Source organism: Oryctolagus cuniculus, chromosome 9 (assembly GCF_051225735.1).
Source record: "Oryctolagus cuniculus isolate XC-2025 breed Fujian yellow rabbit chromosome 9, ASM5122573v1, whole genome shotgun sequence".
NCBI lineage: Eukaryota > Metazoa > Chordata > Mammalia > Lagomorpha > Leporidae > Oryctolagus > Oryctolagus cuniculus.
In genome coordinates, this window is record NC_142875.1 from 95,531,744 (window position 1) to 95,557,684 (window position 25,941).

The 25,941-nt window shown below is 43.4% G+C and overlaps 1 protein-coding gene across 4 annotated transcripts in view; it reads right to left on the bottom strand.

Moving 5' to 3' along the window:
• Window positions 1-25,424, bottom strand: part of MTMR6 (myotubularin related protein 6) — a 50,296-nt gene extending 24,872 nt beyond the window's left edge. Inside the window, exons 1-3 of one of the 4 annotated variants that reach the window (XR_016213405.1) lie at window positions 25,136-25,388; window positions 10,608-10,724; window positions 418-580 (exon numbers count right to left, since the gene is read on the bottom strand). Coding sequence is in view for 2 of the 4 variants with exons in the window: in XM_008259900.5 (XP_008258122.1) it covers window positions 418-580; window positions 10,608-10,724; window positions 25,136-25,159 (304 nt within the window). In the remaining 2 variants the exon portion in view is untranslated. Of the gene's footprint in view, window positions 1-417; window positions 581-10,607; window positions 10,725-25,135 lie in introns of all 4 variants that reach the window. The other 3 variants (XM_008259900.5, XR_016213407.1, XM_089304391.1) reach the window with 3 other exon arrangements.
• Between the last annotated feature and the right edge of the window lie 517 nt (window positions 25,425-25,941).

Here is a 25,941-nt window from a genome sequence, read left to right on the forward strand (position 1 = left end):
TTTTAGTCCTACTGCCACTGGAGGGACTTCAGCTTCCTTCATTTTTCACATAGTAGCATCAATATCCATGTCATTCCCCTTGATTGTGGAATATTCACTTTTAAAAAATGTTATACTGCTAAAAAAATTAAAACATTAATATAACTCTGTGCTTAACTTTGACTGAATGTTTTACTTTTCCCTTATTATTACCCCTTACTTGGACACCATTCTTAAAATTCAGACCACTAGTTTCTAATTATTTCTAAACCAATGTTTGGGGGCACAGAACCTGACTATAAGAGTAAGAACTATAGTAAGACTATAAGAACGTGACTACAAGAGTAGCCTAAAGTATACACAGTATCAATAAAGAGACATTATTTACAACAACCATCTCAGAGTGAGCCTGTAAATTTTGGTTTCTAAGAACAATACCTTGTTTTGACAGCTGTAGCAAAGAGTTGTAAATATCATGGCAGTCTCTTTCTCTGGGAACAATGAAATGCACAATCCTGAAGTTCTTGCATTGAATGACAAGTGGACATCCAGAAGTAGTCAAAGCGAGTTTCTCTACTGAGGCAATATGGTGGTGCAATATCTACAGTATAAAAAAAATTCAAGTCAGCAATCTAGACAGCACTAAATATGTATTCTCTTTCACAACACGTAGATGTTAGGAATGCTGGCCTCAAAGTCTAAATGTAAAATACCACACGCTCAAACTTAAGTTTTAAATGACTGCATGCCTGAAGCAGAATAAGGGTGTGACTTCAACCCTTCCTCCCTCATCTCACATATTCAATACATCATCAAACTCTGAAAATTGTATCTCCCAAAAATATCAGTGTAACTTGTCTATTTCTCTCCATCTCAATTGTCACTTCCATAGTTGCAATGTCCCCATTGTTCTTCACCTGAACACCTAAATAGCCTCCTAAATTTTATGTATCTACTATGATTCCTTTAATCTATCTCCTACACAAGAGTCATATGAACATTAAAAAGAAATCTTAAAAAAAAAACCAACCTAGTCACATTTTTTTAAAAGATTTATTTATCTACTTTGCAAGTCAGAGTTACAGAGACACAGAGAGATCTTTCCATCCACTGGTTCACTTCCCAAATGGCAGCAATGGCTAGCACTGGGCCAGGCTGAAGCCAGGAGCCAGAAGCTTCATTCAGATCTCTCCCACGGGTGGCACGGGCCCAAACACTTGGGCCATCTTCTACTGCTTTTCCCAGACCATTAGTAGGGAGCTGGATTGGAAGTGGAGCAGCTGGGACATGAATGAGCACCTGAGATGATGGCATCTCAGGCAATGGCTTTACCTGCTATGCCATAGTGCCAGCCCCCTATTTACTATTTCTGTGGCCTCATTTCAAATCCCTCAGCCTACCACTGCCTATGTTCTAGTGATAATAGCTCTCTTCTGGCTCCTAGTATGTTCCAAAATCCTTAGAAATACACATGCTAAGTTACTCCCATTAACTGGGATACTACAGCTCTACTTCTTCACCCAGGAATTTTGAGTCGTATTTCCAACCCATGCTTAAAACTCACAGTATCACCAACACACCTGACATCTTCCACAACCCTTCCCAAGTAAGTTTTCTCCATTTTCGTACTGTATTTCCTCTTATACTTTACCTCCATAGCATTCACTACAAGAGAAGTTAGTTGTGTGGTGAATGTCTACTTCTCTAGCTAGATGGTGGGCACTACTTAAGGAACAAGACTAGATTTCAGATAATCAACATTATACCTTCAGAACCTAACACAATACCTGAACCATTATAATTGCCCTCCTCAAATTAAAAAAACTTATAAATATTATATATTACACATTCCAACCTAAAAATAAAAAAACTACTGAATGCCCAAATCAGAAATTAAGTGCCATCCCTGACTTCTCCTCCTCATCCCTGACTCCTCCTCCACAATAAAGGTTTACTGAATAAATAAATTTGAAAGTCCTACTACAGACTCAATATCTGATAGCATTTAAAACACATGATTATCACTTTCACCTGCTACCAATATTTTGTTTGTTACTAAAAAAGTCTACCTTTTCTCAATACCATTTCTATTAATGTAAAATATTTATAGAAATTTTTGGCATAGAACAGAAGATCTTAAGTTCCTGACTTGGGCCGGCGCCGTGGCTCAACAGGCTAATCCTCTGCCTTGCAGCGCTGGCACACCGGGTTCTAGTCCCGGTCGGGGCGCCGGATTCTGTCCCGGTTGCCCCTCTTCCAGGCCAGCTCTCTGCTGTGGCCAGGGAGTGCAGTGGAGGATGGCCCAAGTGCTTGGGCCCTGCACCCCATGGGAGACCAGGAGAAGCACCTGGCTCCTGCCTTCGGATCAGCACAGTGCGCCGGCCGCAGCGCGCCGGCCGCGGCGGCCATTGGAGGGTGAACCAACGGCAAAAAGGAAGACCTTTCTCTCTGTCTCTCTCACTGTCCACTCTGCCTGTCAAAAAAAAAAAAAAAAAAAAAGTTCCTGATTTAAAAATCAATCATGACATGAGATCAATACACCCAATTAATCTAAAAATTTAACAAAAATTTCAGTAAAAAATTCCAACCTACTTTTTGGTATTTTGTGGCAGGGTGAGGAATGAATGATTATTATATAAATGTATTATATAATTATGATATGTTAACATTATCAATTACATATTAATTCTAAAGTTCTCATACAAGATTAAATACATATAAATAATCATGAAAAGCTCTAAAAAGAAGAATAATGAGAGAACTTACCCTTTGGAAATTAAAACTATATGTAGTATAGGCGATTAACACCCACCTACATAGCCCAAGTTAGAGCTAAGATCTAGCATCATTAACTTTTATACTAGTGAGTCTGTACCCAGGTACTCAAAAGTGATCTAATAGTGATATCTAAATAGAGAGTGAAAGACAATTTTAACTATAATAGTGTATCATTATTATAATTCTAACTAAAATTATTTGCAACAAGGAAATGATAAAGAGACCCAGGTCTACCTCTAATTAGTTATGGGATCCTGAAATAATAATCATCTGTAAAAAAGAGAAAAAAGAGCTTTTGGTAAGGTCCCTACTGGATCTAAAATGTTTATTTCTGTGGCTCTAGAATACAGACTTCATTCAGGAGAGACATATGGGAATAGACTGATAAGAAAGCATTTTAAAGCTAGGAGAGAAGAGACAACATAATTTTTTTTAAAGATTTATTTATTTATTTATTTAAAAGGCAGAGTTAGAAAGGCAAAGGCAGAGAGAGATCTTCCATGTGCTGGTTCACTCCCCAAATAGCCGCAAAGGCCGGAGCTGGGCCAATCCGAAGCCAGGAGCCTGGAACTTCATCCAGGTCCCCGACATGGATGCAGCGGCCCAAGGATGTGGGCCATCTTCTACTGCTTTCTCAGGCCATCACCGAGAGCTGAATGGGAAGTGGAGCAGTTGGAACTCCAACTGGCACCCATACGGTATGCTTTACCCACTACGCCTCAGAGCAAGCCTCAAACATAATAGTCTTTTTTTAAAAAAAAGATTTATTTCATTTATTCAAAAGTCAGAGTTAGAGAGGGAGAGACAGAGACAGATATTCCATCCACTAGTTCTTTCCCCATATGGCTGCAACGGCCGGCCACAGCTGGGCCAGGCTGAAGCTTGGTTCCTGCACCAGGAACCAGGAGCTTCCTCCAGAGCTCCCATGTGGGCAGCAGTAGCACAAACACTCAAGCCATCTTTTGCTGCTTCTCCCAGGCCATTAGTAGACAGCTTAATGAGAAGCGCAACAGCTGGAACTCAAAATGGCACTCATATGGGATGCCAGCATTGCAAGTGGCAGCTTTACCTGTTACACCACAATGCCAGCCTCCACAGTAATCTTACTGCACCCAAACTACATTCCAAACCTCAGAAAGAAATTGTCATTTGTTATCTCTAGGAGATGGGTAAGATGCAGAGAAGACATGAAGGCAGAAGGACAAAGAAGGGAAGATACCGTGGATGATAATGTGACTAATAAATTTACAAGGCATTGTGAGGTAAAACTCGTGGCAGCTCTTGGACAAGCACTGGGTGAGAAGGGGGTCCAGCTCCTCCAAAATCAATGTCACAGCTGACTACTTTTACCTCCTTGCTGCAATCACACATCAACTAGACGGCCTTCCTCGGGAAATCAAAAGAATACAATCAAGAGAGAAAGAGAAGAATGCAGCACGTGCCAGAAGGGGTGTACCCCAGAGCGACAGGACTCCCTAGACCAGGTGGCATAACCTTCTCTAATCTTGATTCTACTGCTGAGAAAAGTAGCAACAGCAGCTGCGATGTACTGAATTGCTACTATGCTTTAGGCACAGACACTTCTCCTATTTTCTCTCATTTAAGAGTCACAAAAGCCCAACTTGAAACAGATGTTATACTCATTTTATGTTGGTGCTAAGCTCAAAAACCGCACACCTGGATAGAAGATACTGATCTGATTCCTCTCCACGTGCACTACTTGCAACATCATTTCCCTCAACAGTCCAAAAATGCCAGACATCTTCCCTCCCTATCTCTTTGTAAACACGGGTAGCCAAGTGTCCCAATTTCCAAACAATTAGATATTTAGAGAGAATCAGGAAAGATTCCTCTCCCTAACAAAAGGAGAGGTGGGTAGTGAGGAGAGCCCACCCAGCCCTCCTGCTCTGGGAGGTTTGGCACCACCTTCAATCAGGTATTTGTCTATTTACAGCAGACAGTAGACAGAACCCTGACAGTCACCCAACAGGAAGCAGCACAGTGGGCACCTGAAGCCAAAGTTTCCCACCAACATGCCTGAAGTTCCCTTTCCTACTTACTCTGCGCTGCCTGTGTGACATTAAACAGGCCCACCACCCACCGGGCTCCAACTTCTTCATCTACAGATTGAGGGATGAACTCTAGCATGGCCGATGGCACAGAAACAGGCCCAGTTCTCTCAAGTACCCAGACTCAAACACCATTTTCTATTCCCCCCTTTCCTACTTAATTTCTGCTAAATATTATGTATTTTATTTATTTATCCTGTATATTCTCTATCTCTTCTCCCCCCACCCCCCACCCCGGGATGTGGGCTCTATGAGGACAGAATTTTTATGTCATTATTGGTCACTGCTTCCAAAAGAGAAAAATACAGCATATAGTACCTGCTCAATAAATGTGTAGTAAATGAAACTGTGAAAAAATAAGTGAAGAAATTCTAAATCACAAGGGAAGAAAAATATAGCCCACAACAGCTATGATAACTTTTGGAACAACTTAGAAGAATTTCCTCTAGTAGACGTCAAAATTTATTAAAAAGAGTCAATAAAGAGTGCAATATTGGAGCCAGCACTGTGGCATAGCGGATTAAGCCACTGCCTGCAGTGCCAGCATCCCATACGGGCACTGGTTCAAGTCCTGGCAGCTCTACTTCCGATCCAGCTCTCTGCTATGGCCTGGGAAAGCAGTAGAAGGTGGCCCAAGTCCTTGGGCCCCTGCACCCACATGGGAGACCCAGAAGAAGCTCCTGGCTCCTGGCTTCCGATCAGCGCAGCTCTGGATGTTGCAGCCAATTGGGGAGTAAACCAGCGGATGGAAGACCTCTCTCTCTTTGCTTCTCCTCTTCTGTGTAACTCTGACTTTCAAACAAATAAATAAATCTTTAAAAAAAAAAGTGCAATATTGGTACAGCAGTAATTATACCAAAAGAACAGAACAGAGAACTTAGGACCAGACCTTCACATATATAGAAGCTTTATTTATAACAGAGTTAGTACTAAAGATCAATGGGACAAAACAGCCAATAAATGGTACTGATAGTTCTTAGGAATAGGACACCTCATATACCACAATATTCAATATATTAATAAGTTATTAGTAGAAGACAAACTTAACCTTAATTACAAAATTAAAGGAGAGGTCCTGGCACTGCAGCATATAAGCCTTCACCTATGACACTGGCATCCCATATGGGTACAGGTTCATGTCCTTGCTGCTCCTCTTCCAATCCAGCCCTCTGCTATGGCCTGGGAAAGCCATGGAAGATGGCTCAAGTGCTTGGGCCCCTGCACCCATTTAGGAGACCTGGAAGAAGCTCCTGGCTCCTGGTTCCTGGCTTTGGATTGGCTCAGCTCTGGCCTTTGCAGCCATTTGGGGAGTGAAGGCCTGTCTCCCTGTCTGTAATTCTACCCCTCAAATAAATAAAAATCTTTAATTAAAAAAAAATAGCATGTCACTTTATTAAAGAAAGAAATTACAGGAGAATCTTCATGTGCTTGATACAGAGAAGACTTTTAAACAAGTTGTAAAGTAACACAAATCATTTAAAAAGGTAAAACTCTGCCACATAAAAAATTTAAATGCTAAAATGCACACACAAACACCCAAAAGATAAGCAATATACTTGGAAAAGCTATCTATTACACATGTAACTCATACAGCATTGAAACTCAGAACTCATAAAATCAATGAAAACACAATCCAATTGAAAACAAAAAGGCCAAAATATTGAAAGGATAACTTCTTTGCCATCAGCAAATAACATCACAACTGCACATCCACTAGAGAAACAAGAAATTCTAAGTTGACAATATAACACTCTGCTTTATCTGAAGTTTCAGCTATCTAAGGTCAACCACAGTCCAAAAATACTAAACAGGGGTCGGCACTGTGGCACAGTGGGTTAATGCCCTGGCCCGAAGCGCCAGCATCCAATATGGGCACCAGTTCGAGACTCGGCTGCTCCACTCCCTGTCCAGCTCTCTGCTATGGCCCAGGATAGCAGAAGATGGCCCAAGTCCTTGGGCCATGCACTATGTGGGAGACCCGGAAGAAGCTCCTGGCTCCTGGCTTTGGATGGGTGCAGCTCCAGCCATTGTGGCCACCTGGGGAGTGAATCATCAGATGGAAGACCCCCCCACCCGCCCCGCCTCTCTCTCTCTCTGACTCTCCTCTCTGTGTAACTCTGAATTTCAAATAAATAAATAAATCTTTAAATATATATCTATACACAAAAATATTAAACAGAAAATTCCAGCAGTAAAGAACATGCAAGTTTTTTCTAAAAATATTTTATTTATTTATTTGACAAGTAGAGTTACAGACAGTGAGAGAGAGAGAGACAGAGAGGAAGGTCCTCCTTCTGCTAGTTCACCCCGTAAATGGCCGCAAAGCCGGAGCTGCGCCGATCTGAAGCCAGGAGCCAGGTGCTTCCTCCTGGTCTCCGATGTGGGAGCAGGGGCCCAAGAACCTAGGCCATCCTCTACTGCTTTCCCAGTCCACAGCAGAGAGCTGGATTAGAAGAGGAGCAATCGAGACTAGAACCGGCACCCATATGGGATGTCAGTGCCACAGACAGAGGATTAACCTAGTGTGCCACGGCCCTGAACATGCAAGTTTTTAAAAAAGTTTAAGGCAATATTTTTAAATTACACACTGTTTTAAATAGCATAATAAAAGCTTATATTGTTCTATTTCATCCTGCAAGAGACATGAATCATCTCCATGTTCAGCATAACACACTGTATATGCTACCACCCCTTAGTCACTTATAAGTTGTATCAGTTATCAGATTATCTGTCAAGTATCATGGAGGTTTGTGTTCAAGCAACTCATTTTATGCAATAATGGCCCAAAGTGCAAGAGTACTGATGCTGGGAATTCAGGTATGCCACAGAGAAGTCATGAAATACCTTCTTTGAGTAAAAAGACAAAAAAGTTCTCAATAAAGAATAAAAAAAATTAGGTTGCTAAAATCTGTGCTAAGAATGAATAGGGGGGCCAGCGCTGTGGTGTAGCAGGTTAAGCCACCACCTACAATGCCAGCAATCCAATATGAGCACCGGTTCGAGTCCCGGCTGCTCCATTTCTGACCCAGCTCCCTGCTGTGGCCTGGGAAAGTCGTGGAAGATGTCCCAGGCCCTTAGGCCCCTGCAACTGCATGGGGCACCAGGAAGAGGCTCCTGGCTTCTGACTTCAGATTAGCTCAACTTCAGCCATTGCAGCCATCTGGGGAGTGAACCAGCAGATGGAATACGTCTCTTTCTCTCTGCCTCTGCCTCTCTGTAATTCTGCCTTTCAAATAAATAAATAAATCTTTAAAAAAAAAAAAAGAATTCTGATGATTACAATAACTAAATAAAATTGGAAATTTAGCCGGCGCCGTGGCTCAATAGGCTAATCCTCCACCTTGCGGCGCCGGCACACCGGGTTCTAGTCCCGGTCGGGGCGCCGGATTCTGTCCCGGTTGCCCCTCTTCCAGGCCAGCTCTCTGCTATGGCCAGGGAGTGCAGTGGAGGATGGCCCAGGTGCTTGGGCCCTGCACCCCATGGGAGACCAGGAAAAGCACCTGGCTCCTGGCTCCTGCCATCGGATCAGCGCGGTGCGCCGGCTGCAGCAGCGGCCATTGGCCATTGGAGGGTGAACCAACGGCAAAAGGAAGACCTTTCTCTCTCTGTCTCTCTCTCACTATCCACTCTGCCTGTCAAAAAAAAAAAAAAAAAAATTGGAAATTTAAAAAGAAAGAATGAATAGGAAAAATCACAAAAAATATACAGTCCAGTACTATCTGCAGTTCCAGGCAGTCACTGGGGGTCTTGGAAAGTATTCTCCTTAGAGAAGGGGAATGATTACAACAATGCTGATGAGGATGCTGATCAATGCACAACACTTTAGTGAAGGGAATAAACTGGAAACTATGGAAAATAAATATTGAAATATTAGAAAGGTAGCATACTTAGACTGAATATGTGTTTATCCAGTAATTTTAGTTCCAGGTAAATACTCCAGAAACACTCTGGTATGCATATAAAAAGAAACATACAAGATATTTATATATATATATGTACAATTTTAAGTAGACTTGCATATATATAAAAGTATACTTGAAAATGCATATGGCCCGGCGCCACGGCTCACTAGGCTAATCCTCTGCCTGTGGCACCGGCACACCAGGTTCTAGTCCCGGTTGGGGCGGCGGATTCTGTCCCGGTTGCTCCTCTTCCAGTCTAGCTCTCTGCTGTGGCCAGGGAGTGCAGAGGAGGATGGCCCAAGTCCTTGGACCCTGCACCCACATGAGAGACAAGGAGGAAGCACCTGGCTCCTGGCTTTGGATCAATAGTGGCCACTTGCGGTGTGAACCAACAGAAAAAGGAAGACCTTTCTCTCTGTCTCTCTCTCACTGTCTAACTCTGCCTGTCAAAAAAAAAAAAAAAATGCATATGGATATCTAGGAGATATGTTTGTGTGTATATATATATATATATATGTATATGTGTATGTTTGCATGTGAACATATATTTTTCAACATTTATACTAGAAAAAAAATTAATACCCTAGCAGCAATTTGATATAAAAATATTGTGGAATATACCATATAATCCATGTGATATGCTAATATATGCATACATTACCTAGATTTTTATTTTATTTTATTTTATTTTATTTATTTATTTATTTTTTTGACAGGCAGAGTGGACAGTGAGAGAGAGAGACAGAGAGAGAAAGGTCTTCCTTTGCCGTTGGTTCACCCTCCAATGGCCGCCACTGCAGCCGGCGCACCGCGCTGATCCGATGGCAGGAGCCAGGAGCCAGGTGCTTTTCCTGGTCTCCCATGTTGTGCAGGGCCCAAGCACCTGGGCCATCCTCCACTGCACTCCCTGGCCATAGCAGAGAGCTGGCCTGGAAGAGGGGCAACCGGGACAGAATCCGGCGCCCCGACCGGGACTAGAACCCGGTGTGCCGGTGCCGCTAGGCGGAGGATTAGCCTATTGAGCCACGGCGCCGGCTCATAGATTTTTAAAAATTAAAAAGAACAGGCCAGCACCGCGGCTCAATAGGCTAATCCTCCACCTTGCGGCGCCGGCACCCCGGGTTCTAGTCCTGATCAGGGCGCCGGATTCTGTCCCGGTTGCTCCTCTTCCAGTCCAGCTCTCTGTTGTGGCCCGGGAAGACAGTGGAGGATGGCCCAAGTCCTTGGGCCCTGCACCTGCATGCGAGACCAGGAGAAGCACCTGGCTCCTGGCTTCGGATCAGCGTGGTGCGACGGCCGCAGCGGCCATTTGGGGAGTGAACCAACAGTAGGAAGACCTTTCTCTCTGTCTCTCTCTCACTGTCTATAACTCTACCTGTCAAATAAATTAAAAAAAAAAAAAAGAAGAAGAAGAAGGGAGGCCAAGGGCAGATACTTGGCACAGTTATTAGGTTTCTACTTGGGACACATTCCATTTCAGAATCCTTGGTCCCAGCTATTCCACTTCTGATCCAGCTTCCTGCTAATGCTCACTCTGGGAGGCAGCAAAGGATGGCTCAAGTACTTGGATCCCTGACTCCCTCGTGGGAGACCCGGATTGAGTTCTGGACTCCAGGTTAGCCTAGCACAGCTCTAGTAGTTACAGGAATTTGGGGAGTAAAACAATGGACGTCTGTCTCTAGCTGTCAAATAAAATGAAAATAAATAAATATTAAAGAAAAAAAAAGAGAAGGGAGGCAGAAGTGATCTGATAACTGAAAATGTTTTGGTTGAGAAAGGTAACCAAGAATTAAGAACTCTGTTACACATGTAAAATATAAAACACAGTGAAAGGCCAAGTTCATTACTAGCATGTAAACAGCACAGCTACAGTCCTTACCCAGGTCTCTTTTTGATGAGAGTCTATGAATAATAGATGTGTGGCCGTAAGATACAATGTTCCTGTTAATGACTTGTTGTTGGTACTGAATCGGTCAAGTAATTTCACTTGCTCAACCTAAAAAAGAAAAAGATGTTATTTCTCATTTCAAAAGCAGTATAAATTCTCTTTCTGTTATTCCAGGATGCACATGTACCATTTTCAATTGTTCACTCCTTCTATCCCTAAAGTTAAGAGCTTATTTAGGCCGGCGCCGCGGCTCACAAGGCTAATCCTCCGCCTTGCGGCGCCGGCACACCGGGTTCTAGTCCCGGTCGGGGCGCCGGATTCTGTCCCGGTTGCCCCTCTTCCAGGTCAGCTCTCTGCTGTGGCCAGGGAGTGCAGTGGAGGATGGCCCAAGTGCTTGGGCCCTGCACCCCATGGGAGACCAGGAGAAGCACCTGGCTCCTGCCATCGGATCAGCGCAGTGCGCCAGCTGCGGCGCGCCGGCCGCGGCGGCCATTGGAGGGTGAACCAACGGCAAAAGGAAGACCTTTCCCTCTGTCTCTCTCTCTCTCACTGTCCACTCTGCCTGTCAAAAAAATAAAAAATAAAAATAAAGAGCTTATTCAATATTGAATAGTAACTTCATATATCTTTTGGGAGAACATGTAAGTCACAGAGTAGGTATTATTAATAGTGTCAAATATATACAACAGAAAAGATTTTAAAACATTAGCACAAATATTAAGGCAAGCAAGTTGGGGGTATAGTACAAATAAGTAAAAATATTTTGCAAACCCAAAAGTTACCCTTTTGTTCTAAAGCTGGAAAATCAAATGATAAATATATAAGGTTATTATCTAGAGTTATAGAAGCAAACTACCAGAAAAATTAAACCAGGAAGCAGTTAAATAGTTGCAAACTCCAACTTCATCTCTATTCTCCTCACGATCCCATGCCAGGACAACGGTTGTTTTGTGTCCGGCTCTGTGCTTTTCCTCAGACTGCTCTCGCTTAAAAAGGGTTTCCTCTGTTTAGCTGAGTGCAAAGCGTCCTTCAAAGCTCACTGATACCTGCCTCCCTAATATGAAGCCTTCTCAGAAATTCATTCTTCACTTAAGTCTTAGCTTTGTAGTCCTTTCTAACTGAATTCCCTGGCATGGATGATGCCCTTCGATGCATGGGCCTCCTCTAGTGCCTAAAGCAGTGAGGAACACAGAATATCTTTGTTAATATGCATAGACACGCACACACAGAGAACTGCCTGGAGAGGGGATTAGAGTTGGGCGGGAATGTGCAAAGACCAACTGCTTTGAAATTCAGTGATTCACCCTCACGGGGGCAGGGGGGGGGGGGGGACGGTAACAATGTAACATAACTACTACCTACCTTAAAATATTTATTTCACAGCTATAGCAGCATGGTGGTAAGCAGTTCTTTAAAATTGGGTAGATCATCAAAATCAGAGAAATATGTCACTCATTCTATACTTTGTTTCATAAACAATATATTTCCCCTTGCTAATCATAGAAAGAATGCCCCATTATAAAATTATAACTTCCCAAGTAATCAATAATCACTGCTTAAAAGGCTGATTAGCTTCTTCTTCCCTTTACCACTCCCAGAAATGTACTTCCAGGGAGTTTATGCTTATTACAGCATTATGTCAGATGTTAAAATTTAATGTAAAATTTTAAAATATTTTTGCTATGAAACTTTATTTGCGAGAATAAGACAAATTCATTTTTTAAATATTTCTTATTTATTTATTTGACAGGAAGAGAGACAGAAAGATCTTCCTTCCATTGGTTCACTCCCCAAATGACCACCACGGCCGGCACTGCACCGATCTGAAACCAGGAGCCAGGCACCTCCTCCTGGTCTCCCATGCGGGTACAGGGGCCCAAGCACTTAGGCCATCCTCCACTGCCCTCCCAGGCCACAGCAGAGAGCTGGACTGGAAGAGGAGCAACCGGGACCAGAACCCCGTGCCCATATGGGATGCCGGTGCTGCAGGCAGAGGACCAACCAAGTGAGCCACAGTGCCGGGCCCAAAAAATTCAGTTTTTGTGTGGGTTTTTTTTTTTTTTTTTTTTTTTGACAGGTAGAGTGGACAGTGAGAGAGAGAGACAGAGAGAAAGGTCTTCCTTTGCCGTTGGTTCACCCTCCAATGGCCACCGCGGCCAGTGCGCTGCGGCCAGCGCACCGCGCTGATCCGATGGCAGGAGCCAGGTGCTTATCCTGGTCTCCCATGGGGTGCAGGGCCCAAGGACTTGGGCCATCCTCCACTGCACTCCCTGGCCACAGCAGAGAGCTGGCCTGGAAGAGGAGCAACCGGGACAGAATCCGGCGCCCCGACCGGGACTAGAACCCAGGGTGCCGGCGCCACAAGGTGGAGGATTAGCCTACTGAGCCGTGGCGCCGGCCAAATTCAGTCTTAACGTTGAACTAATTTATATCTTAAGTCTAACAGCTGATTTAATATACAAAAGCTGATCATTATACACAGTCCTTCAAGAAAATTGGAAGATTTCCCATAAACCTGAATGAAGATGTCTCTTGGACACCAACATTGATTTCATTGTTTAGGATATTCATTTCATAATTAAATATCTAATTTCTTTATAGCACATACTGCCAATCAAAACATAAATTTGAACACATTTTTAAGAGAAATGAGATTAACTACCATTTACTTCTCTTCAACTGTGCTAGACCCAGCTGGAAAAGTACACCATAGCCAACCACAATATAGATTTCATCCACCTTATTCCTTATGCAATTCAATCAAATTTTTTAAGAAGAAAAATTTTATTTAGAAGAAACCTAATGAGTATATACAGAAATACAGATTGCCATAAAGTATCAACACTAGAGCCTACTTCATTTTGTAGCACTTCAGAGAAAATAAAAAAGCATATTTGTAAGTAAAAGAAAAAGGTTGTGGTATTAATTAAATAGAAAGTTCATTTTAAAAAAAAATTACAAAGTATCTAAATATAAATGTTTCTAGTTGTGTTCCAATCATAAGCCTTATAATTCCTCTACAAGGCACAATTATCTACAAAGCTTGTAAATACACATGGAAAACTATGACAACAGTTTTCATTTGGATTTTAATCTTCCTCTGCCTGTCCCCTGTTCACTACTACACTTTCTCAGGGTCTACCCTCTTTAGGAATTTTATCCACAGGGGCTGGCGCCATGGCTCACTTGTTTAATCCTCTACCTGTGGTGCTGGCATCCCATATGGGCGCCAGGTTCTAATCCTGGTTGCTCCTCTTCCAGTCTAGCTCTCTGCTGTGGCCTGGGAAGGCAGTGGAGGACAGCCCAAGTGCTTGGGCCCCTGCACCCACATGAGAGACCAGGAGGAAGCACCTGGCTCCTGGCTTCGGATCAGCATAGCTCTGGCCATAGCGGCCATTTGGAGGGTGAACCAACGGAAGGAAGACCTTTCTCTCTGTCTCTCTCTCACTGTCTAACTCTACCTGTCAAATAAATTCAAAAAATTGTTAAAAAAAAAAAAAGAATTCTATCCACTAACACTATTTCAGATTATACAAATATTAATGACTCACAAACTATACATCTAGCTATGATTTCTCCTGAGTTCCCACTGTCTGCTGTACATACAAGAACAGTAATAATTCCCAACATATTATTGAGGTTATTGATATTACAGTACTATGATAAATGCTTAAATGCATTCTTTCTCTTAATTTTCACAACTTCGATTGATAGATACTATTATAATCCTAGTAGAAACTGAGCCTAAGAGAGGTTAAGTAATCATTCCAAAGTCCGATAGCAACTCCTAAGTGGTATAGCACAGTTATAACCCCAAGTAGTCTGATTACAGAGCTGGAACACCTTACCACAATATTATACTGCCTCCTCTTGGATGTCTTTGAGTAATGTTGAACAAAAGGAAAACAGACTTCCCCTTTCATCCCTCACAGATATGTCCCTAATTCTGTGTTTTGGAAATGAGTTCATACTACTCCACCCTCATCAAATCACTCACACTGGAAATCTGGGAATCATCCTATGACTTCATTTTTTATTATTTATTTATTTGATAGGTAGAGTTACAGACAGTGAGAGAGAGAGAGAGACAGAGAGAAAGATCTTCCTTCCATTGGTTCACCCTGCAAATGGCCACTACGGCCGAAACTGCGCCAATCCGAAGCCAGGAGCCAGGTGCTTCCTCCTGGTCTCCCATGTGGGTGCAGGGACCCAAGCACTTGGGCCATCCTCTACCGCTTTCCCAGGCCACAGCAGAGAGCTGGACTAGAAGAGGAGCAACTGGGACTAGAACCGGCGCCCATATAGAATGCCGGCGCCACAGGCGGAGGATTAACCAAGTAAGCCACGTGCTGGCCCCATCCTATGACTTCTTGACCCCCAAAATTCAATCACCAGCTTATACCCATTTTATCACCTAAATATTTTCAAATCTTCCCCTTCCACCACTATTAAGTAATGCCTAATTATAATGGAAGATTATAACATATCCCAGGGCAAGGTCTATCTATTATTTACGACTGAGTATCTTCTAATGGTTAGTATTGTGTCTGCCACAGCAAATGTTTGCTGAACTAAGATGAACTGACACAAAGAAATTATTTCCCACAGAAGTGAAGCAGAAGGCAATCACAATTCACCAATGAGCCCTTTTACTGAAGTCATCTGAGGGATGTATTAACCCTTTACACTAGTCTTTAACCCATCACGTTAGTTCTCATTTCTCTCTGCTACTTTTTTCCTACACAGTGAAGGATAGGCAATTAGTAATTCATGAACAAATGAGCAACACATGAAAACCAGTAGACAAACTTGAATACACAGTTACAGTTCAGGTTTAATTTTTTAGAAATACATTTCTAGACTTTCAGTCCTCTATCTCCATCCCATCTCACATTCAAGGCAAAAAAAAAATCCCTCTTCCTCTAGAACTGTATAATACTACAATATCAGGATGGAAAATTCAAGTTGAAAAAACTCTTTCTAATGTTCAAAGGCTATTTCCTAATTTCCCCTAGTTTTGGATACAAAATTATATGAAATTCCTTCGGTTAGATCTTCTAATTTTGGTCGACTACAGATAAAATGCAAAGCCCAAGCTGTTCATCTGAATCATCTCCAAAATGAGGCTAAAATACAAATCTCAAGGCTCTTCTCATCTCCACTCTGTCATTAGAGGAAATGGAGATGAAGGAGTTGTTAGGAACTCCCCCTGTTCATTCCTAGTAACTGATATTCCTTCTAAAATTCTATATTAATTCCTCTCACACTTAACTCAATTAAGCTAGCTTCCTTCTCTACCTTTTGGTTCTTTTCCCAGGCATAAAGCCCTAGTTTGTCTGGATCTCCCACCTTGAAAAGGAGTTTATTAGAACTTTGACCCTTTAAAATATACAAATGCATTGCAAACATGTACACACACACACACACACACACACACACACATCTTTGACGAGCATGCACATAAATACACAGTGTCAGGAAAGAGCCTACTAATTCACTCAACACAAGTTTACTGGCTGTCAACTGCAGGCCACCCTGTCTGGGTCTCATGTCCTCATCTGTAAAATAAGGACAATAATCTCTCCCTCAGAGGGATAATGTATGTCACAAATTTTGCCTCCATTTTCCTGAAAAATATAAATAATGTGCTCAAATAAATATCTCAAAAATTACTATAGTTAGGGATGGGCACAGCAGTTACAAAGCCACTTTAACCACCCGTATCCCATACCAAAGAGCCTGGGTTTGACTCCCAGCTTCACTTCCAATTCCAGCTTCTAATGGCAGCAGATGATGGCTAAAGTATTTGAGTCCCTGCCACCCATGTGGAAGACCTGGATTGAGTTCTGAGCTGGCTTTGCCCTGGCCCAGCACTAGCTGTTGCAGGCATTTGGGGTGTGAAATCAATGGAAAAAAGCTCTCTCAATTAAACAAAAATAGTACTATAGTTAGTAATCTGGTAAGGAAGGGTGAGCCCTGATAGTCCTCTGTGCTAAGATAATATCCTGTTACGTTCAAATGGAGAAGATGTATGTGAAGTTCAAATAGAAAATTCAAATTTCTAATGTGCTCTAGAGTTGGAAAAAAACACTATTTTCTAATATAAAAGTTGAAAGAAGAATCAATAAAATTTTCACCACTAACAGAGAACATACAGAATTTTCAATTAAGACAGAATACTATACATCAGTAGAAGAGGAACAACATTTTATCTAATTAAAAAAAAAAAAAGAAAAAAAAAACCACGTTAAGGTAGAGAATCTGTGCCTTAGATAAAAGGATACAAATAGAGGTTTTCAGCACAGTAGTCCATGACCAGGCAGTTTTTTTTCTGTTTGACTGACTTATTAATTTGAAAGGCAGAGTTTAGAAGGGGAGAGACAGAGAGAAGTCTTCCATCCGCTGGTTCACTCCCCAAATGGTCACAATGATCGGAGCTGGGCCAGTCCAAACCCAGGAGCCAGCTGCTTCTTCCAGATCTCCCATGTGGGTCCAAGTGTCCAGGCACTTGGGCCATCCACTGCTACTTTCCCAGGCACATTAGCAGCGAGCTGGAAGGGAAGTGGAGCAGCCAGGACTCAAACCAGCACCCATATGGGATGGGTGTTGAAGCCTATGGCTTTACCCCGCTATGCTACAATGCAGTCCACAACCTGGTAGTTTTTTTTTTTTTTTTTTTTTTTTGACAGGCAGAGTGGACAGTGAGAGAGAGAGACAGAGAGAAAGGTCTTCCTTTGCCGTTGGTTCACCCTCCAATGGCCGCCGCGGCCGGCGCGCTGTGGCCAGCGCACCGCGCTGATCCAAAGGCAGGAGCCAGGAGCCAGGTGCTTTTCCTGGTCTCCCATGGGGTGCAGGGCCCAATCACCTGGGCCATCCTCCACTGCACTCCCTGGCCACAGCAGAGAGCTGGCCTGGAAGAGGGGCAACCGGGACAGAATCCGGCGCTCCGACCGGGACTAGAACCCGGTGTGCCGGCGCCGCTAGGCGGAGGATTAGCCTAGTGAGCCGCGGCGCCCGCCAACCTGGTAGTTTTTAAGATCATTCCAGTTTCAGTGCTGGGTTGGTAAGGGAAACCAGGTAAGAGCCTAGTGAAGTAATCTAGAGCTGACTGGGAGAGCCAGTAGGGTCGGCCATAAGCTGTGGCAGAGAGGAAGCTCATCTGGAGGTCATCATAAAACTGAAGGAAGGAAGAAATTAGGAAAAAGAAAGTTTTCTTAAAAATATAAAGTTTGGGGGCCAGCACTGTGGCGTAGTGGGTAAAGCTGTTCCCTGTAGTGCTGGCATCCCATATGGGCACTGGTTCAAGTCCCGGCTGCTCCACTTCCAATGCAGCTCTCTGCTATGGCCTGGGAAGGCAAAGGAAGATGGCCCAAGTCCTTGGGCCCCTGCACCCACATGGGAGACCTGGAAGAAGCTCCTGGCTTCAGATGAGCTCAGCTCCAGCCATTCTGGCCATCTGGGGAGTGAACCAGCGAATGGAAGATCTCTTTCTCTCTCTCTGCCTCTCCTTCTCTCTCTGTGTAACTCTGACTTTCAAATAAATAAATAATAAATCTTTAAAAAAAATATATAAAGTTTGTCAGACTAGTTGTCAGAGAAGGAAAAGTCTGAGAAAAAAGAAAGTTATGTCTGTAATATAACAAACTGAGGATTATTCATTGCCTCAGTAAATGTAAAAAGACATTCAAATCAAGAAAAATACAGTAGAAGATCATTATAGGGACCGGTGCTGTGCCGTTGTAGGCTAAGCCTCCACCTGCAGTGCTAGCATCCCATATGGGTGCTGGTTCATGTCCTAGCTGCTCCTCTTCCAATCCAGACTCTGATTATGGACTGATAAAGCGACAGAAGATGAACCAAGTGCTTGGGCCCTTGAACCCACGTGAGAGACCCAGAAGAAGCTCCTGGCTCCTGATCTGCCCAGCTCCAGCCGTTGTGGCCATTTGGGTAGTAAACCAGCAGATAGAAGACCTTTCTCTCTGTCTCTCCCTCTCTCTGTAACTCTGCCTCTAAAAAAAAAAAACTTAAAAAAATAATTATTATATAATTGCTTCAATACCGCAATCTCTACATGGATACATCATATAATAAAATTAATCTGAAGTTATTACAAAACATTTATTTAGTACTTAAGCTAAGGTTCTGGAGAAAATAAAGAGAATTTCTAAAATGAATCTGCTTTTTGCTACAAGTCTCCCCTCCCTTAAAAAAAAAAAAAAAAAAAAAACAGGAAATGAGATGCTTCCCTTTGTTAAAATCATTAGCACATAAATTTCAAGCCACAGACTTAGCCAATTTCTAAAAACCACCTGCTTTTTTGATAGTTCCCCTTTTCACCAAGGAACCAAAAGTACTTTGCAACAGATTTTCCCCTGACTTTTCTTGGAAATGTTTTAAGTCAGATGCTTAGGAAGCAACTCCAATCCTTCAAGTCACTATCACAGAGGCACTGAGTATCATTAAGATTCCCAAAATCAGGTCTTTGGGGCAGGCATGCAACATAGTGGTTAGGCAGCCTCTTAGAACACACATCGCCTGTTGGATGCCTGAGTTCAAGTCCTGGCTCCACTCTCAATTCCAGTTTCTTGCTACTGTGAACCCTGGTGGGAGCGGGTGGTGGCTCAGGTATTTGGGTTGCCACCACCCACACAGGAGACCCCAATTTGCACTGCTGTCTCCTGACTTCAAGCTGGAAGCACTGAAGGTATCTGAGAAGTGAACCAGAGGATAGGAGCATATTTCTTTCTCTGTCTCTGTGTGTGTATGTGTGTCTACCTTCCAAATAAATAAAATAAAATAAATTTAATTGACTTAAAAAAAAAAGAAAACTACAGGTCTCAGCACAGGAAAAAGTAAGTGGGGAAGGGGAAAGGGCTTTGGAAAAAGAAAGAATAAATCATGGCCAGCGCCACAGCTCACTAGGCTAATCTTCCACCTGCGGCACCGGCACCCTGGGTTCTAGTCCCAGTTGGGGTGCCGGATTCTGTCCCGGTTGCTCCTCTTCCAGTCCAGCTCTCTGCTGTGGCCTAGGAAGCCAGTGGAGGATGGCACAAGTTCTTGGGCCCTGCACCCGCATGCGAGACCAGGAGGAAGCACCTAGCTCCTGGCTTCGGATCGGCACGCTGCGGCCAGTTGGGGGGTGAACCAACAGAAAAAGGAAGACCTTTCTCTCTGTCTCTCTCTCTCCCACTGTCTAACTCTGCCTGTCAAAAATAAATAAATAAATGAAGGGGGAAAATGGGCTGAGGAGAAAGGAATTGAAGAGCATGGTCACTCTGGTGTGGGACGGTAAATTCCAGTATACTATATAGACTTTTCAGTCAAACTGCTGTCGGCCGTGAGTCTACACTAAAAGGTACCCTAGTGGTCTATATAAAAAGCTCAAATTTCAGCTGATTACAAAATTGGAGATGGAAAAACAGAGAATCACACATACAGAACATTTATTCCCAGGAGGGAAAAGTGACCTCTGGGACAGAAAGTGACCAATGCCCTTCTTCAATCAAGCTGTGACCGACTTGTAGCAAAGCACCCATTTGGGACACCTAGAATCACTATTGCCACTGGTATTCTGCCAATAATAAATTATCTGCACATCAAGTTGCCATTCAGAGGTGGGAGGGCAGAGATTATCTTGTTCATGCATCCCCAGTTCCTAGAACAGTGTCTGGCTATAAAATATCAAAGGAAACTGTCATGGACTTGGTAAGAGGGAAACAGAGTAACCAAACCCAGCTCATAAATTCAACAGACATTTTTCACTTTGCTTTTCTGCAACACTGAATACAGCTGACTTCCTATCTCAGAGCAACTGCAAAGATTTTACAATGGCCTTCAAGTATCTACAGTAACTTTCTCCTGTCTCCCAACTTTTACTTCTATCCCTGCTCTCTTTCTAACCTTGCTGGTTCTTAGCAACCAGGACTGCCCTGGGAAAGGATTTCATACCTCACTGGGCCCTGTATTCAATGTGAGCATGTTTCAAGCCTGTGTTCAAGAGCAACTTTCTAAAAAAGAAAAAGTCATCTAACTACCTACCAGACATGTAACTACTGCCTCCAACCCCATTCTGAGAGGCCCTGTTTGTTTGCTTGCTTTATTTTGTTTTATTTGAAAGGCAGAGAGAGAGAGACAGAGAGATCTCTCAATCAGCTAGTTCACTCCCAAAATGCCTGTAACATCAGAGGGTGGGCCAGGCCAAAGCCAGGAACACAATACAGGCCTCACTTGTGGTAGCAGGGACCCAAGTACTTGAATCATCAGCTCCTGCACTTCAGATACTCCCTTATGAGATGGGGGCATCCCCAGTGGTATCTTAACTACTGCACCAAATGTCCACATTTGTTTGCTTTATTTTTATCCATGGCATTTACCAACATCTAACATATATCGGACTGTTTTGTTTATTATATATTTTCTCCAACTAGAAAATAAGCTTTACACGGGAAGGAGTTAGTGTCTGATTTGTTTACCTCCACTTCCTAGATCCTAGAACAGCACCCAGCCAGTGAGAGGGAAGAAGCAGAGTAGATGAGGAAGCCAGGACGGGAATTAGGCATGGAAGACTGTTCCCTCTCATTCATGACTCACCTCTATCAATTTAGCCACACTACTCTTTCTCAGCTCCTCTCCCCCACCTACCCCCTTTTAAAGGTTACCATAGCCCTAACACACACACTGTTCTCTATAGATTCAACACATTCTCCTTGCACAAAGTCATCCACAATAGAAAATGCCAATGATTACCTAAATCTGGACCACTTCCAAATCAACGTTTGTGGGTCGGACCTTTTCCTTGGCTGTAGATCTCATACTTAGCCCACTATTAGACAAACCTTAGCATCTACGTTTCTCTCATCCATTCCCTCCTCTTCAGGCTCTACCTCATCTATTCAAATATTTTGATTACATAATTATTCTGTGAAGCAAAAAAGAACAAGTTTCTGTTTTCAGAAAGACCTGGATCCAAGTTCCCAGTTCTACTTTTTCCTCAGTAGAGCTGGCTGGGTGGGCCAGGGCAAGTTATTTTAGTTCAGTTAGTTCAGCAGGCTTCAGTTTTCTCACCTGTAAAATGGGACAATATCAGCAATAGTCAAAATAGCACATTACTTGGGGAAAAGCTTTCAGGTATTCCTGAAAACTTACTGGCACTTATTCCCAAGAAAATTAAAACAAAATCAGTTTCTCTTTATTCTTAATCTGTTGTTAATTTTATATCTCTTTCCCTCTTCATAAAAGAAAACATATATTTAGATATGATTTCATCTTCTAATGAGAAAAAGGAGTAGCAAGCAACAGATTGAGTCTGGCAACAACTTTTGGAATAACATAGTCTGAGCCCTAGAAAGATGATTTTTACAGGATGTTCCAGTCTATAACAAAGTCTAGAAAACAATCTTTAATTTACAGCTCAGGGAAATGTTTTCCATTTCATAAAGTTCCACTCACAGACAACATAATATCATTCAACATCAATATATGATGTCAGCCAAAGTCCTGCAGCCTGGCAGGGAAAGGAGCAAGAGCATAAAGAAGAACTGTCTGCACATTTCTCGTCGTTTCTTGGCAAGACTATCTCATTATGGCAAAATCAGAACTCAAAGTGACAGGCAGTAGCTACACAGCTGGTAAGTATAGCTGTGTGCTCAAAGAATATACTATACTCTTTGAGAAATTCTAATTCCAGGACTTGAGACATCTATTGATGCTATACAGTCAGTAAACCAATTGTGACCAAAACACGATGTGATCTATCTGTTCCTTGTTCTTCAAGTTTAGAACTAATTACTAATCAGCTAAATTACTTAATCTGGTTAGAAAGCCATAAAACAATGACTCTCAACAATACAAAAAACAATAATAGCACATAAATATTACCTACTTATGACAAGAAAAAGCTTGGAGAAGAAAATGATGTTGGAATTATTACAAGAATTTATTTCTGAATTAATATTAATACAAATTTAACCATTAGATTAAAACTGGAGAGGCACTGGAAAACGTATACATAGTCTTTGGAGTTAGACAAAACTTAGTTTAAACCCTGACTACCGTGCATGAGTTCATTAGGCAGGCTACTCCCTAAGCCGGGGATGGGGGATCTTTCTTCTGCCACCTGGATACTTACAACATCATTTGCAAGCCATACAAAACTATCAACCTAAAAATCAGCCTGCTATAGATGCATTGAATTTCAACTCCTGACTGTGGGTTGCCTTGGCAGGACCAGAACAAATGATTCTGTTGGCCTTCCCCATTCCTGCTCTAGGCCTATTTCCTCCTCATCTGTCAATGGAGATAAGAATACCCAACTGACAGCATTATTTAACATATTAATGATAATACTGTATTACTGTGAAATCATAATATTGTATAACTAGTTATACTGACACCTAAATTGCTCAACAAATGGTAATGATTAGTTCCCAAAAACAACTGTCTGCAAACAGAACACGTTACTAAGTAGTCATATCACATTACACAGGCAATCCTTGACCCAACTACACAGAATTCAAAAAGGTAATAAAGCTAAAGCAATTCATTTTGGGTTTTGAAATACTTACAATTATTTCTGCAACAAATTAACTATGTCCAGGTGAAGGTTATGTGTAATGGAAACAAAAAGTTGACTATCTTCAGCTCAGTATTTTAAGAATAAGTTACTTTCCCAACAGATCAATTTTTTAAGGAAAAAAGTTACAGACCACACAATTATCAGAATGCATTAGGAGGTCCACACCCTAACTTGTTGTAGACCCAGTGTCTGTACAGTACCTGGTACATAACTGGTACCTTTCCAATATTTGTTTAATTGTAGTCTACACACACCCACATGAGATTATTCCAGAGTAGTGATCTAATGCTAGAGAAACAACCCACAGTAATAAAGGAGTACACTTGAAGACTTTAAAAGAAAATTAGTTAAAAAAAACTCTTAATCTTTATAAAGGTACAGAAGAGCCTTACTAAAGCACCAACATGGGGCCCCTGGAAAAAGACAAGGACAAATCAGAGTTGACTGAGGAAAAATCCAACAATTGGTACTTAAAGAGGAACATCCGACCCATGGAAAGTCACCAGTGACCATCTTCAAGGAGTAGCTAAGAGAGGCTACAACTATCAAAATAAAAACAAAGATATATTTTCCTCAGAAGTTGAGGGAGGAAAGATTCAATAAGGGGGCCCTAAAGATTTCTCAGCAGTCTGGGCTCTCTTTTATCATTCACCTAGGAATAGGGTCTGTTGAAGTTGATTGCATTCAATTCACTTTTGTTGGCTTTCTACTGTGTGCTGTGCACTGTAGCAAGCGCATGAGATGAAAATCAGCGGCACACAGCTACTGCAAAACGCACACCTGCGATCCTGAGACCAGGATGCCAACTTGATCCGGGCTCACTCTAGTCTTCGTTTCCATCTTCTCACTCTCTACTGGTGTGGTCGCTTACTTGATCACTCTGCTACCTTCAAATTTTAAGTGCCAGCAACTTGAATGCTAAAGTTACTTTATCTTGCTTCTCTTAAAAACAAAGCTTTTTTGGGGGAGGGGAGGAATTAGTTTTGGGCATGTAATTTTACTAGGCATAGTATACTCAACGTTGAAAACAAGCCCTAATAAAAATCCACACACACCTTAGATGAGAAGAGTTTCTGAAGATACAGATTTCAGATTCTCCTTGGAACAGCGAAGACAGCCTGCGCCCGCTAGTTCCCTGAACGCAAGCTAACTTTAAGATGCGCAGCACCCGACGGCCAGTTCGGGCTTTGGCAAAACACGGAGAGTCCAGCACTCGGGCTGCGTCCTCCGCCGCATTTTGTTACGCTCCCTGCCATCTTACAATAATGACACTCAATTCTTCTGCCTTTGATGTCTGTGTTTCTCCCTCCCAAGGCTGAAGCGCATCTTAAAACGTCGCTGGAAAAAGAAATCTGGTCATATTCTGATGCTATTTCCTTCAAAAGGAATCATAACGAAGACTCGCTCGGTCTCGAAAAATGCACGTTTCACACACAAAAGTTGAGTGCGGGATTTAATGAGCTCCACGGAGTAACACTGTCCCCTCCTGCGTAACTCCCACTATGGACACCAAGGGCGACGGCTGAAGTTCGCAGCACAGACACGGGAACACCGGACCTGAACGACCCGAGACCGAGGCACGAAAGCGAGGTGCGGCGCAGAGCTGCTCCTGGCTCCGCCGAATCGCACAGCACCACCCATCTGTGACACCGGACAAAGAGACGCGGGCAAGCATCGTGAGGCTGATTCGGGAACCCACTGGGTTTTCCGGTACCGAAGCCGGCGAACGGCGGAAAGCTCCCAAAGCTAAGGCGCACTCAGCTCCGCCCAGGAGGCTGTAAAAGCCAAGAAGGTGGCGACAGATTTTCTCGCCGGAGTGCTGAAAAACAGCCCTCCGCACCTCCTCGGCCCAAGCTGACCCCGTCCTCCCGCACCAGGCCCCGCCGACTCCGGCCAGGCCCCCGGCCGCGTCAGCCTGCTCAGACCAGGAGCAGCGGCCAGTTACCTTGGTCGTCCGGATGTGCTCCATCTCGAGGAGACGTCTGCCGGCAGCGGGCCTCACAGGCGCACCATGAGCCGACAGAAACCGGGCGGCGACAGCTACCCAGGACCAGCAGGAACTCGCTCAGCCGGCCAGCGCCTACATCCGTCAACCCGCCCGGGGCGGTGTCCACGGCGCAGGCGCGGTCGGCGAGCGCCGTCTCCTAGTAACGCTTCCCCAAACCCGGTGGCCGCCGAAGAGATCGCGGGGCGGGAGGGCGGAGCGGCCGCTGGAAGAGAGCGACGCCCTGGGTTGTTGGGGGCTTCGGCAGATTCCACAGCGCCCCCTTGCGCGTGGAGGACTCACACGCTCACCAACCCCTCCCGGGTGTGGTTCGTTGTCTGGCCAGAGAAGCCCCCGCCAGGACCCACGCTTCTCCCGGTTCGAGGATGGATCCGGAGGGAAGGGCATCTGGGACATGAGGACGAGGCTGGATGTCTCTGAAATCCGTCACCGTGCCAGCGGGCAGCACCAAAGTAGAAGCTTTAGTTCGAGTTGCGATTCTACTCATTGGCATTTATTTTAAGGCAATAATCAGGTTCAACAAATGCTCCCATGCGATAGGATTAGTTACGTAATTCTGTATTCATTCAGTAGTAATAGCATCCCATAAAGATCATCCTACAGGACTATCCCTTAAAAAACGCTGGTGCTGTATCAGTGGGGGATGGGGGCCTCTCGGCTACAGTGTGATGGCACTTGGTTAAGTTTACGTTTTGAGATGGTAGGATGGACTGTACAAGACTGCTGTAATTCCTCTAACATAGTGT